At 42.4% G+C, this 12,680-nt stretch overlaps 1 protein-coding gene across 1 annotated transcript; it reads right to left on the reverse strand.

The window, feature by feature from the left end:
• Positions 1–851: 851 nt before the first annotated feature.
• arpc2 (actin related protein 2/3 complex, subunit 2) lies at positions 852–11,869 on the reverse strand. Its single transcript, XM_085398386.1, has 10 exons — positions 11,650–11,869; positions 9,880–9,914; positions 8,981–9,093; positions 4,605–4,650; positions 4,303–4,489; positions 4,051–4,144; positions 3,335–3,461; positions 3,140–3,240; positions 2,244–2,344; positions 852–1,200 (listed from the first exon to the last, which is right to left on the reverse strand). The coding sequence occupies exons 1-10, from the start codon at positions 11,721–11,723 to the stop codon at positions 1,179–1,181; spliced, it is 900 nt and encodes a 299-aa protein (XP_085254512.1). The 5' UTR covers positions 11,724–11,869; the 3' UTR covers positions 852–1,178.
• Positions 11,870–12,680: the final 811 nt, after the last annotated feature.

The raw sequence follows: 12,680 nt of genomic DNA on the forward strand, positions 1-12,680 counted from the left end.
TCTGCCGGAGGTTTCTTCCTGTTAAAAGGGAGTTTTTCCTTCCCACTGTCACCAAAGTGCTGCTCATAGGGGGTCATATGATTGTTGGGTTTTTCTCTGTATCTATGAAGCGCCTTGAGGCGACTTTTGTTGTGATTTGGCGCTATATAAATAAAATTGAATTGAATTGAACAACAATCCCACATTCAAAGTCACCTTAGTCGCCTTTGTTCCCGATTTCTCCAGGACCAGGTAATCCTTGAAAACTGAAGAACCTCAACTAAATAAACACACAACAAACCCATCCATCAATCTCCTTCTGCTTATCTGGGGCTGGGTTGCAGGGTAGCAGCCTAAGCAGAGAAGCCCAGACCTCCCTCTCCCTGGCCACCTCCTCCAGCTTATCCAGGGGAACACCAAGGAGTTCCCAGGCCAACCGAGCGATACAATCTCTCAGGCGTGTCCTGAGCCTTCCCTGGGACATCCTCCCGGTGGGACATGCCTGGAACACCTCACCCAGGAGGCGCCCAAGAGGCATCCTCGTCAGATGCCTGAACCACCTCAACTGGCTCCACACAACAAACTTCCTTTTAGTTGTGTGTCCCCAAACACACTGCAAAAGAGTTCAGTTTTTTCACTCTTGGCTATCCTCTATCAGGACAGTAAGCAAACAGTTCACTTGATAAAATTTTATCAAGTGAAAAAAAGTGAACAAAAAGATGCTTTTTTTAAAGCGTGATTTATTTCTCTTTTTTTCATGACAACGGTACAGAAGACATGAAAGTACAGAGGGGACTGAAATCATCCATCATGACTGTGAGGGCAAGCAAGAGTACCAAATGGAGTAAAAGATATCGTATCAAAAATTTCAGTTTTATCATATATATATTTATATAGGACTAATAATTCTTCTTTTCTTTTTAACTATGCAAAGCAAGGAATGCCCTTTTTCCATTTATTGTGAGGGTTTCCTCAGGTACGGACAGCATTATTATTCAACCAAATAAGAATAAAAAAAAAAAACAAACAAAAACAAAACAAAAGTCTGGACATGAGAGGCTGGGAGGGCGGGCGGGGAATTAGAGGCTTCCTGAAGTCCGGTCCGATGTGGCGTTAAGTCTCATTGTGGCGCGTCTGGGCATGCCCACAGGAGGTGGGGGGGCGGGGGTGGATTGTACTTTTTCAGGTTAGGGTCGGCCTCAGCGGGAGAAGGTCTTTCCACTGAAAACGTAAAGACAAAACAGTTTTTTGTCAGATGAGAACATGAACATCGGTCACATGTTATGATAAAAATGAAGACAGAACCAGTGAACAGTGAGCGAGCCCGACTCTCTCCTGCCCTGGTAGGTACCTTAAAAAACAAGCTAAACACAACATTTCCCCTTATTTGTGTCACACATGCTGACTGCTGCCTCCAGCTTTGGATGTAAACAAGTTTCCAAGAAACGGAGTCAAGTTAAAAAAAAACAGTTCAACAAAAAGGACTGCACGTTGTAATCCTCAGCAATTTAAAAAAAAGGACATATTTACAGGTTGTTATTGGTGCATTTCCTGTTTGTATCGTGTTTTGGCAGGCCCTCTGAGAGCTACTGAAAGATTCCATTCATCTTTGTGCATACCTGAACATCAAAAACGATAGTGCTACACAAGTAACCCTATCATCACATCTAATCAGCCAATCATATAAGGGAATCTGTCGCATGCTTTCGTGTCATTGCGTGACATTAAAGGTGACTGACACTTGGATTTCAGTTTTGTGTTCACATCAACATTTTTTCCCCATCAGTCGTCAACCTGAGATTCAACAGAAATGTTTATCAACTAACTGCCGAAGCAGCGAGTGGCACTCGTCCAGTCTTCCAATCGAATCGTTCCTATTTCGGTTACACATTAGCCTCGGTGCAAAGCCTCTCTGAGCTCACGCTGTATGTATGCGCACCTTTCAAACAGCAGAAAACTATGCAGGCAAACATGCTGCACACCTCAAAAACACACAGACTGAAAGATGAAAAAGGCGCTTTTATCTGGTAAAAACAGGAGTGCCGAGATAGTATCCCCAGCCTGAATCCGCCGCTTGTTTTGCCTTTTTTATAAGTTATCACGAACAAAGATGCTTCTGATTCCCGAACACATCCTTGTGCAAGATCTGAAATGCGCTAAAGCTGAAGATGAAGCCTTAAAGTGCAGGTGAGGTTGTGTTAAGTCAAATATAATCAGTTGAACTCCGTTTGACAGAAACAGGGAGGAGAGCAGAGGCTACTTACGAGATGGTCTTCATCTCCTTCTTCTCTGCGTCGGGTCGAGCGCGGTTCAGCACCTTGAGGAAGTCTGACGTCTTGGCTCTCATACGTGTGTGAATGTAGGCCTGCGGAAGAGACGGGACATGTGATTCAATGCCAATCGCAACCTTATGATGTTAAGTGTTTAGTCTCCAGTGCTGGCACATTTCCCCTGGTCGCAAGGCTGCAGGGCAGAGGAGGGGGATGCATGCTTTGCTCTGTGCTAATCGCTCGAGCGAAACTGCTCATGCTCGGAAAAAACAGCGGTTGTTTGTTTTCTACGTTTACATCATCGCATTTCTAACATTTAAGCCTATAAATACATCTGCCTCGTCAGCTCACTGTCTGAGACAAAGACAACCAACGTCCACATCTCTGAAATGTCAGTCATACAAAACATGCACTGATTAGGGGTTACAGGAAGCACGTTCGAGCAATCGTGCTTAAGCAAGTCTTGTTTCGTGGGTCGTCGCATCTACACAAACGCCCTCTTGGGGGTAGTCAGACGAGATCTCACCGACAGCGGGACTTTGTATTGTAGAGAAAGAAAAAGAGAGAAAAACCGCACTATCGCGGTGGAGGATTGTTTGTGGTTTTTAGCTTTCAGCTTTGGCAGGTGTGTTTACTGACTTGAGTTCACCTGTCAGGGCCCTTCAAACACAACCAAACCAAACAAGCATTTATTACTTGGGACAAAGATCGGGCTGGATCAAGGATTAAAGCAAAGAAAGTAAAAAAAACAAAAGAAAACAACAACTTTTGATGTGTAAAATTATTTGAAACCCAGAAAACTTTTACTATCAGTTTTCTCTGTGTATGATGTGCTGCCAAGTAAATAAAACCATCAAGTGTAGAGGAGTGACTGGCTGAGGTGAATTCACCTTGGAGCACTTTATGTGGTAGTGCAGGTAGTCCCTGAAGGTGTGGATGAGGTTGATGGTGTTGTCTCTGGCATTGGCATTGGTGTGACGCGGAAACAGGACTGAAAACACAAAGCAACAAATTAAAACCACTGCGTTAGCTGTGAAGTGACCAGCAAATGCGAGTCTTTGTTAAACTAAAAACAAAGCACCGACCGAAAGTGATGTATCCGATGTTGTCCCCGACGGCGGCGTCTGTGTCCTTCAGCTCCAGAGGAGGCTCCCTGTGGCTGAAGAGCACCTGGGGAGCTGTGTGGCTGGCTCTCCGACCCTCTTTGAACTCCTACACACAGGAAAAATATGTTTGCAGCACTTTTTTAAAGCTTCTTTAATTATCAAAATGAAAAAAGAAAAAGAGAGAGGGCAATACAGTTGGAGTCAGTGGTCGGAATGACAGGAATTACAGGAATATGTTACATGAAAGCGCTCCACTCTGGTCCAGTAGGAGGCGGTAATGCAAATTAAAGCCCCGTTTCCATTAGAACCTACTCGGATCGACTCGGCACAGTTCGCTACTGTTTTCAGGGTTTTCCATTCACTTGGAACCAGGTACTTTTAAAATATCTGCTCTGCAGAGGTTCCAAACAGGTACTAAAATGTGTCATCATCAGACCTCATGCCACTGATTGGCTGGTCAAAATTAAAACCGCCTTTTTTGAAACTCAGCAACAGAGGAAATGGGTATAAAAAAATAAAATAATGCAGTGATCCCTCAAGTCTGATAAATAGCCACAGACCAATCATAGAAGCACGTATATTCTTCCCTCGACGTCCATCCAAGTCGAGTCGTGGCGAGTCGAGCCGAGTAGGTACGAATGGAAAAGGAGCTAAGCAAAGACAGTAGAAATCAGTAAATGTGGCCTCACACACACCTGCATGAAGACTTTGCCGATGATGACGTCGTCGTCGTCTTTGAACACTGTGCTGAACACCACCGTCACTCTGTCTTTCTTGGCCTCCAAATACCTGCAGCGACCACAAGTTATGTTGGCTTCCAGAGAAATGACAGGAACGAGGTCCGAAATACATCAATTTATTTTTGATATACTTTAAGACCTGTGCTGAAATGGCTAACAAATGTCTTTAACTCTTGCTTTCCTAAATGTTTCTCATGACACACTCACATGGACTCGTCCTCTCTGTAGTGGACCACGGCCCTCTTCTCGCCCTCTTTGCCTTCCTCCTGGAACTTGAAATATTTCTCAAACACTGAGGCAAAGCAGTTCCTCTTGAGCATGCCGGCCTGGTGGACAACCTCATCTTTGTTGGCTGGTAGAACGTCCAGGTCGTAGAGGAGAGACACGTTGTAGCCTGTAATATAATACATGTAGAGCTTTTATTTTTTACAGTCGAGGAAAAAAAAATAGCATCACGGCTCAGCTGATTTCTGAAACTTGCAGAAAAAAAGAGCTCAAAAAGACCTTACCCGCCTCTGGTGAAACCAGGAAGTTCCCATAGACCCTCTTGAGCAACTGGAATTAAAAATATGAACTTTATTTGTAACACACATCCGTATTGTGGTTTTTCAAGAGCTGCACTGCACAGAACAAATGTAGCACAACAGCAAAAGACAGATTACTCAATGGGCCTAAAAAAAAAACAAAACACTGAATAATTACTCTGCTAATTGAAGAGTCTTGTTAGAGGCCCGACTCCAAAGGTGTGGCTTTAATAGCACAGAGGAGAAAAATTAAAAGTTGGAGGCTTTCTTTTAACCACTTTCAAAACAGATCTTTCATTTTCTTGGAAATCTTAGTAGTTTTCACATGTGGTGGGAATCCTGTGAGATCTAAGAGGACCTCTTCCAGCTCCATATTTTTAGACTTGATATCTAAGGTAGCTTTGCAAAAACAAAAAGAAACAAGAAGAAGAACTTTATTGGGATTTTGCAAAAACATGGCCTCTAACCATGTGGTGTGAACCTGTCCATCATTTTGGACGTTTGACAACCGTGGTGACAATGTAGGATCAAGTGAATAAGGTCCTGGTCACCCAGGCCTAGAGACTGGTCTGCAACCATCTGGCAACTACCCGCATAGTATTCTCTAACTGGTTTTAAGTGGTTTCTAGAAGTTGACGGGAGTTGGTGGGGAAAATAACTTTTAAAGACCCAATCAGGCAGGACTTCATGCTGGTCAATGATGCCTTGGCAACCGCCTGTCAATAGAAACGCTCAGTTCTTGACCGGTTAGCAAAAAACCTTCTTGTGACTGCCTTTGTCAGCTAGCGTACTGCTGTGGTCTGTATTTAAAGGGAAGTGATGGACTTTGAGCTGTAGTGATACTGTGAGCAGTGTGACGCTAACAGGAAATGGGAAAGGTCAACTTTCAGACTAAAAGTTGCACCTTCTGAAACATGTTGGCTGCAGTGCTGCAGCATAACTTTTACTTTAAAAAACAATGTTCTGTATTTCTAATTAGATTCAAGCTGTATCTTATCCACATCCTTTTCAATCTGAACTACCGCTGGGCCTGCAGTTAACAGATATTTGCAGACAAACATCAAAAACTACAGGCAACCAAAGCAATCGCTACATTTTTGATCCAGCGACAACAAGCAGCTTTAAAGAATCACTGCCAACCAGTGGGAGAACACACATTTTTCCCTAACAACTGGTGGCTCCATCACATAGAATATGGCATGTGCTAATGACGTCACATGAGAAACCTCAATATTAATATCTAAGAACGCAACATAAATTCATTAATAGATTTATGAACTCTAATATAAATGAAAGAGTACTTTTGGCAGCTTCCTCATGTCCCAAGACTTCTCACCACAGTGGACGCATCTACATACTGATATCAGGACTCGAGACGAGTATCAGAAGGAAACTAGCTTTTGACACAGGAGCCTGGGTTTGTGTCTCAATCCAAAGGAGAAAAATGGCCACTGAAGCTTTACGATTACTGCCATTACTGCCGTAGAGTCAACGCTTGGATTGGTGTTTGGATGTTAAAATGTGATATAGCCACTTTTACTGACATCATACAGAGCTGAGAGTAGAAAACAAATGTTTGTAATAGAGTTTCTACCTCCTGGGAATTACTCATACATACACTGACTTGTTGAACATCCGGAATTTCATGTGTATAAGAGATAAGAGCGTGAGAGGTCCGTTTTAAGTATGTGGTTTACAACAGAGCAGAGAGGTGGCTAAACAAACTTGCCGCTCAATGAAAGACTTGTACTGTGACAGGAAGGAGGTGTGTGTGTTTCAAGGAGGTAATGAAAGGTCGGAGGCTCCTCTGTAATAGATGCCTGTCATTCAGGAATGAACAGAGCAATATGCAAATCAGACCAACGGCAAGAATCTAACACAAAAACGTCGCAGTCTCCTCACAGGGGTCTGTTCTTTCTTCCTTGTACTTGCTCCCTTTAGGTCAAATTACTCGACATACCAACATCACATTTGATTTTGCTGCTATGTAGATGGTTTACAACTGTATTTACCCATGAAACAGCTATTCCATAAGAGGGCTAAGTTTCACATTGTTTGGTCCTCTAACAGAGCGGCTGATGGGTAACCTGGGCTTTTGAACTCCTTTTATTAAAACGCAGGTTAAGAACTTTAAGATAATCTTTGACAAATCAACGCAGCCAAGTCAAGAGAGCAGTTTGTTCCAAACTTTTTTGTGGTTATGCATGCCTTGTGTTCCACCCACAGACTGGACTGCTGTTTTGCGCTGCATACTGGAGTTGCTCAATCATATGCTGCGGCCAGATTACTGACTGGGACAAAACAAAACGTTTGCAGCCTGTGCTTGACAGAATCCAGAGTAAAGTGACACTGTTGGAGTTTAAAGCCTTAAATTATCTTGATAAGCTTCCTGATCACTTTTCACTATTAAGCAGTTGAAGCTTATTTCAAAGGGGGCTCGTGCCTTTGCTGTTATCACACCCAAACCCTGGGATCTCCTCACAAATAATCTCAGACAAGCATCAACTGTGTCTTTAAATCTCAGCTGACGTTCTGCCAAGCTTTAGGAAACTGCAGTTTTCTGAAACTGTCATTGTGTTAATTCATGCAAACACTGAATGTGTGTAGCGCCTATTTAGTTTTTAGTGTGTGTGAGAATGAGCAAGTGGCTTAAAAAACAGCCCCTGCGCTGCTCATCCAAAAACTGTTTTCCAAACTGACTCGTCACAGGAAGAATAAAACGAATGTGCCACTATTCACACCGCTATTCCCAGCTTCAGGGAACGAGGAGGGGCGAAGCGGCTGGGCAGCAGCCAAGCCTTTCATACACAGTGGCTGCTGCTCGCAGTCAGCACTTCCTCGCCTGGGGTGAGTCACACACACACACTTCCTGTTTCTACTGAAAGCCTCAGCGGCTGCTTTCTTCCTTACATGGCAACAGAGCACTTGTGTAGGTTTGTGTGTGTGGAGGGAAATAATGACCTCATTCTACTTTTATTTTATATCTCAGATCGACTCACCATCATCAGGAATCAAATTCAGTAGCAGCCTTGCCTGAACCCATGGCTCTTTTTACAGTTTCACTTGCACTCAGGTTTATTATCACTGAAATCAAAGTGTGCAATGAAAGACACTTGCACGCACTGTCCCAGATTAACTCTCATGTACCAATCAGGGATCTGGTAGAAAAAAACTGAACAAAGCTAAGCATATTTCAATCAGATGCCACAAAAAACAAACAAACAAAAAAACCAACCCAAAACCTCACGTTTGTTTTAGTGCTTTTCATTAAAATAATCATATATCGTGCTGAAGAACAAAGCAAAACTAAAGGTCCTTTATGTTCAAGCCTGGATGAACCTCGGGCACTTTTAGTGCGCTCAAGGATGAAACACCAACACAAAAAAATGCAAAACAAAGCAGCAGGTGCCATGACCACCCGGATTTACCCCCTTTAAAAGGAAACCAAAACATATTTTGCTTGGTTGTGCAGTTTTCTCCCTTAATCTGCCTTTGATCAGCTTCTATTCACTGCTTAGAATAACAGAGCATAAATGGACCAATGCACAGCACTGAATAATGCTGCATGTGTGTATCAAACGCCAGCACAGACATAAAAGGACACAGGCCTCTGAGTGACACCGAAGCGTGGTACAGACAGCAGCCAGCAGTGTGGTGGACGTTTATACCAGATTCTACCCACGTTTGCAGCTCGACATGCAGGGCTGGTTTATTGTGACACCACAGCATGTTAGAAGAAGTTTAAAGTCACATTAAAACAATATCACAATAATTGACTCATATTAAGCATAGCCGTAAAAAGGCGACTGAATGGAAAGAAGGTAACCCCCTTGTGACTGTACTTAAGCCTCGGTTCACAACTGCTTTTTCCTACTCTTGTGCCGAGCTGACATCATCGTGGATCGCCTTATATGGTCATCATAGCCACAGCCAAAGTCGAGTTTATAAGAAGTAGGTTCTGTTTGTAAAAACCCACATGAGGGACAGCTAAGCAGAAAAAAGGGGCTTTTAGAGAGCGTGGCTTAAAGAGACAGGACCTACAGTGTGTGGGTTCAGATAAAGGGTGAACTGAGGAGCTGCAGAAAGGACAGCTATAAGATGACCAATCATACAAAGCAGCTTTAGTCCCTGATTTAAACTATAGATGTGATAATAATAACTCTTTTAAGGTTATCCTTAATTGCACTTTCTGTATAACGAGAATGTTCTTGTGTTGTAGAGGATGTGAAACCAGCTATAATCAAGACTCTGCAAAGGCCTCTGTGTCATACATGCTAAATAAAAAAATCATCTGATTCTTTGTATTCAGGTTTTGAGAAACATTTTCCAGCCTCTCGCTCTCTTTTGTGTGTGTGTTTTACCTCGTCAGCTCCATGATCCTGCAGCTCCTTGTAGAACTTCAGAGAGATGCTGATCATCACTTTGGTCTTGTCCCCATTGGGGTTGGAGATGTGGTACAAGACGCCATCGAAGTCTGCAGCACACAGGCACAGAGTTAATACCAGCGGGGGAGAAATGCTCAACTTTAAATGAATTATAAAACCCATTTAAAAACAACTCGTGTTGACCAAAGTGCTGTACAAACATAAAACAGAAGACAAGGGAATGGATAAGAAATAAGTAAAATACATGTTAGTAGGCGCTAAACACATTCAGTCACAGCTGAAACAGGCACAGGAGACACGGTGAGCAACTCAGGAAAGACTCCAATGAACGCCTCGATCTTTTCATTCCTCACTTAGACAGACGAGACGTCTTAGTAATCTCAGTCCATGTTTTCAGATTCAACACTGATTACAGGAACATGTGCAATAAGCTGGCTGCATAATAGGAAACTGAAGACAACACCACCATCAGCACCACCCTTTAAATTTTGAAATAGGCGTGCACAAAAATGTGATTGTGTCTGATCAAATCCAAACATTACATTACAACCTTCTTCACAGCGGGTTACACAAAATACTGCACGACACAACACACACAGAAATCTATAAGCCATAATATGAACTACATTAAAGTCATTTAAAGAAATGTCATGCGGCCCATCCAACACTGGCTCATATGATTTGGTTTCATTTAATTTGGAGAACAGCAAAAAGTTCCTTCCTTATCCAGACAGCAAAAAGGGCACACTGGTGATGACGACTCAACTCGGCTGAGAGAGCCACGTTATCGAAACTGTGTGTTAAAATCTAAACACTGATATTCAAATATAGTACAAACGGGGCAAAAATAGCACGCTGCTGCACGAGACACTCACCCGCAAACGTCACATCGACGGCCTCTGGTTTGGTTCTGTGAGGAGAAAAAGAAACAACATGAGGAGACCAGTTTGTTAAGCCCACAAAGCTGGAGTTCAATTTACCATCTTAAATAGCATCAAAACAAACAAAGAAACAATGAAGGTAGTGAGGAGGTTTAAGTAGACTTGATGGTTAAAAAGGAAACAAAAAGGGTCATCGCAGCATTCAAAGCCACGCACTGCAAACAAGCTAGCTAGCTATTGCTTTGTTTCCCGTTTGTTATAATTACTGCCACTAGATTCTTTATATTTGTATGATGAAAGATGATTAGAGCCCATCCAATGTAGGTTTTTAAGAATGATACTAATACCGATGTTTGGTGATTTAAAAAAAAAAAATGCAATAACATGGTTGAATTTGCAGACATTATTCTGCAAAAGGAGAAACAAAAAGAACTGCTAGTAGCAGTTGCAGCTGACCAAACTAAATCACTTCCTCTGATAAAACCATAAAAGCTCAACAGTATCTCTAGCTTTACAGCACGTGTAGAGTAGCTTAGTCAAGGGTGTCTTCATGGTAAGCTGGTTACCAGTTTGTGAAATACATGGATGGGGAGTTAATCAGAACTGACCCTCATTATTTCTTCTACATTATAATCTGAACAGGACCTGTTAGTTGCTGTTCAAGTTACAGTACTGTGCAATACTGGTATTACTCCAGCTGCCAGTCAAGGACTGGGACACAAATTAATTGCAAGATGAAGCCGTGCGCTTGCTAAAATGCAAAACATTTAAATGTTTTATGTAATGACGTCATGATGGAGTCACAGCTTTAATGAATCATCTCGACACGACAGCTTAAAAAACAAACAAAAAACAAACAAACAATATAAGCAATGCCTGGGGAATGCACAGTAGCAAATCAACAGTGTAAAGGTGGATGCTGCAGCGACTTGTCCACACGCTCATGCTCTGAGGAACTGCAGCTGCTGGCTGTGCAGAGCAGACTTGACTCAGCCTGACTACAGGAATGCGGAAGCAGGAGAAAAAGCGAGAGATGGGCGATGGTTGGCTATCATTTAGCCACTAAAAGCTTTATGTACTGCCGCGGAAGGCAAATAAATGGTCTTTATTAAGTGAAAACACCGCGGGCATATAATCTGATCTGCCGTGGTGGAGTGACACCGGAAATGAGAAGATAGTTTGCCTTGACAAACCTGTTGTGTCCGAAAAAAAGAAATAAAGTCCTCACTTCATATAAAAATATATACTATATTTATAAAAATAGTTTTTATAGGCGGTTTGTGATTTTGCATATGATGTTATCAACCAGTGTGGAATAGCTTAATCATTTTTTAAAAAAAGCTTATAAATTAGCTTTATTCCCGCTAGCTCCCTTAAGGCTATGTAACCTTTTAAAAATATTTGCTTCGTATTTATTGGCAGCGCAGTGTAAATATAACCTAAGTATCTATTGTGTGCTTTGTTGTTTTATCTCCAAGGTATGTGGGAGAACCGCCAGGGGATATTAAATTCAATGGGGTTACAATTTTTGGCACAACACCGCCCGTGCAGACACACCCCGGCTCGTCGAGGCAGAGCAACAAGCTAACTCTATGTGTATTTCTGCACTTTAAAAAAAATCAATACTCTTTAGACCACATAGCTTAACTTTGTTGAACCTGCTGTACCCGATCTCCCCCGTTTCTTTAAATGAAGCCATCATCTTCTGTAAGAAGCTAAAGGGGAAGCTAGCGGTGCTAGCCAGGTGTAGCGATGATTTCTCACCCGTTGGATGCGCCGTCGAACTTGAGCGTCAGCGTCTCCTCGATAATGCGGTTATTAATTTCTAACAGGATCATCGCAGCGGACGCCGGTGTCGAGGAAAAGGGGGGATAAGCGGTGTTGTTTGGTGGGGTTCACCTCTTTGTGTCAAATTCTGCAAATTTTTTCCTGCCCTGACAGACCCGACCGCTTCCGTCGAGGCTACTTCCGCCCGCAACTTCCGCGTATTTTACTCGCAGGGCCCAAATAAGACTGGGGCGTCTAAAATAATGCCTGTAATAAATTCGTAATGACAGTACTGCGGCGGGTTCATAAGAAAGAAACAGGTGTCCGCGACTTAATAAGTGTAAATGGTACATCAATCACAATTTTAGGGCCACACAACTGCACTAATCAGGAAATACTTGTTCATACTTGTTATTTAAAAAAGGCTATTTATTTATTTAGAACAGACTGCTGTAAGAGAGAAAAGGAAGGTTTTCATGACGATAGTGAGACCTGCTGTGGTGCATGGTTTGAAGGTGTAACTTACAAAAAGACAGATATAGTTTGGAGACAAAGTTAGAGAGGCAAGACTGAGCTGGTTTGGATGTGTGCAGAGGAGGATGGTGGATATATTGGACAACGCAAAATGAATATGAGCTGGCAGGCAGAAGGAGAAGAGGAAACCACATAGATGGTTCATGGATGCTGTTGAGGAGGACAGTGGAGGATGCTGGGATAGGGTGAGGTGAGGCAGATGATCCACTGCGGCGACCTCTAAGGAATCAGCTAAAAGAAGTCGAAAAAAGAAAAGAAAACAAATAGACTACATTACTCTAAAGACTTATTTAAATAGGGAAACCTGATGTGAAAATTAAGTAACCTGAGATTAATTGAGTGTGGGGAAAGCACACAAATTACTTAGAAAAGGCCCTATACTCAGCAAGGCAATAATGCTTCTAAGTTGAATATGAATAATGTTTCTCAAAACACACGCACATATTATGTTACATGACCAGTCTGATAACCATTTACAAGCTTAGTTGGAAAAG

The sequence above is a fragment of the Rhamphochromis longiceps genome, linkage group LG23 (assembly GCF_057381845.1).
Source record: "Rhamphochromis longiceps isolate RC_006_pf linkage group LG23, R_longiceps_female_GT1.1, whole genome shotgun sequence".
NCBI lineage: Eukaryota > Metazoa > Chordata > Actinopteri > Cichliformes > Cichlidae > Rhamphochromis > Rhamphochromis longiceps.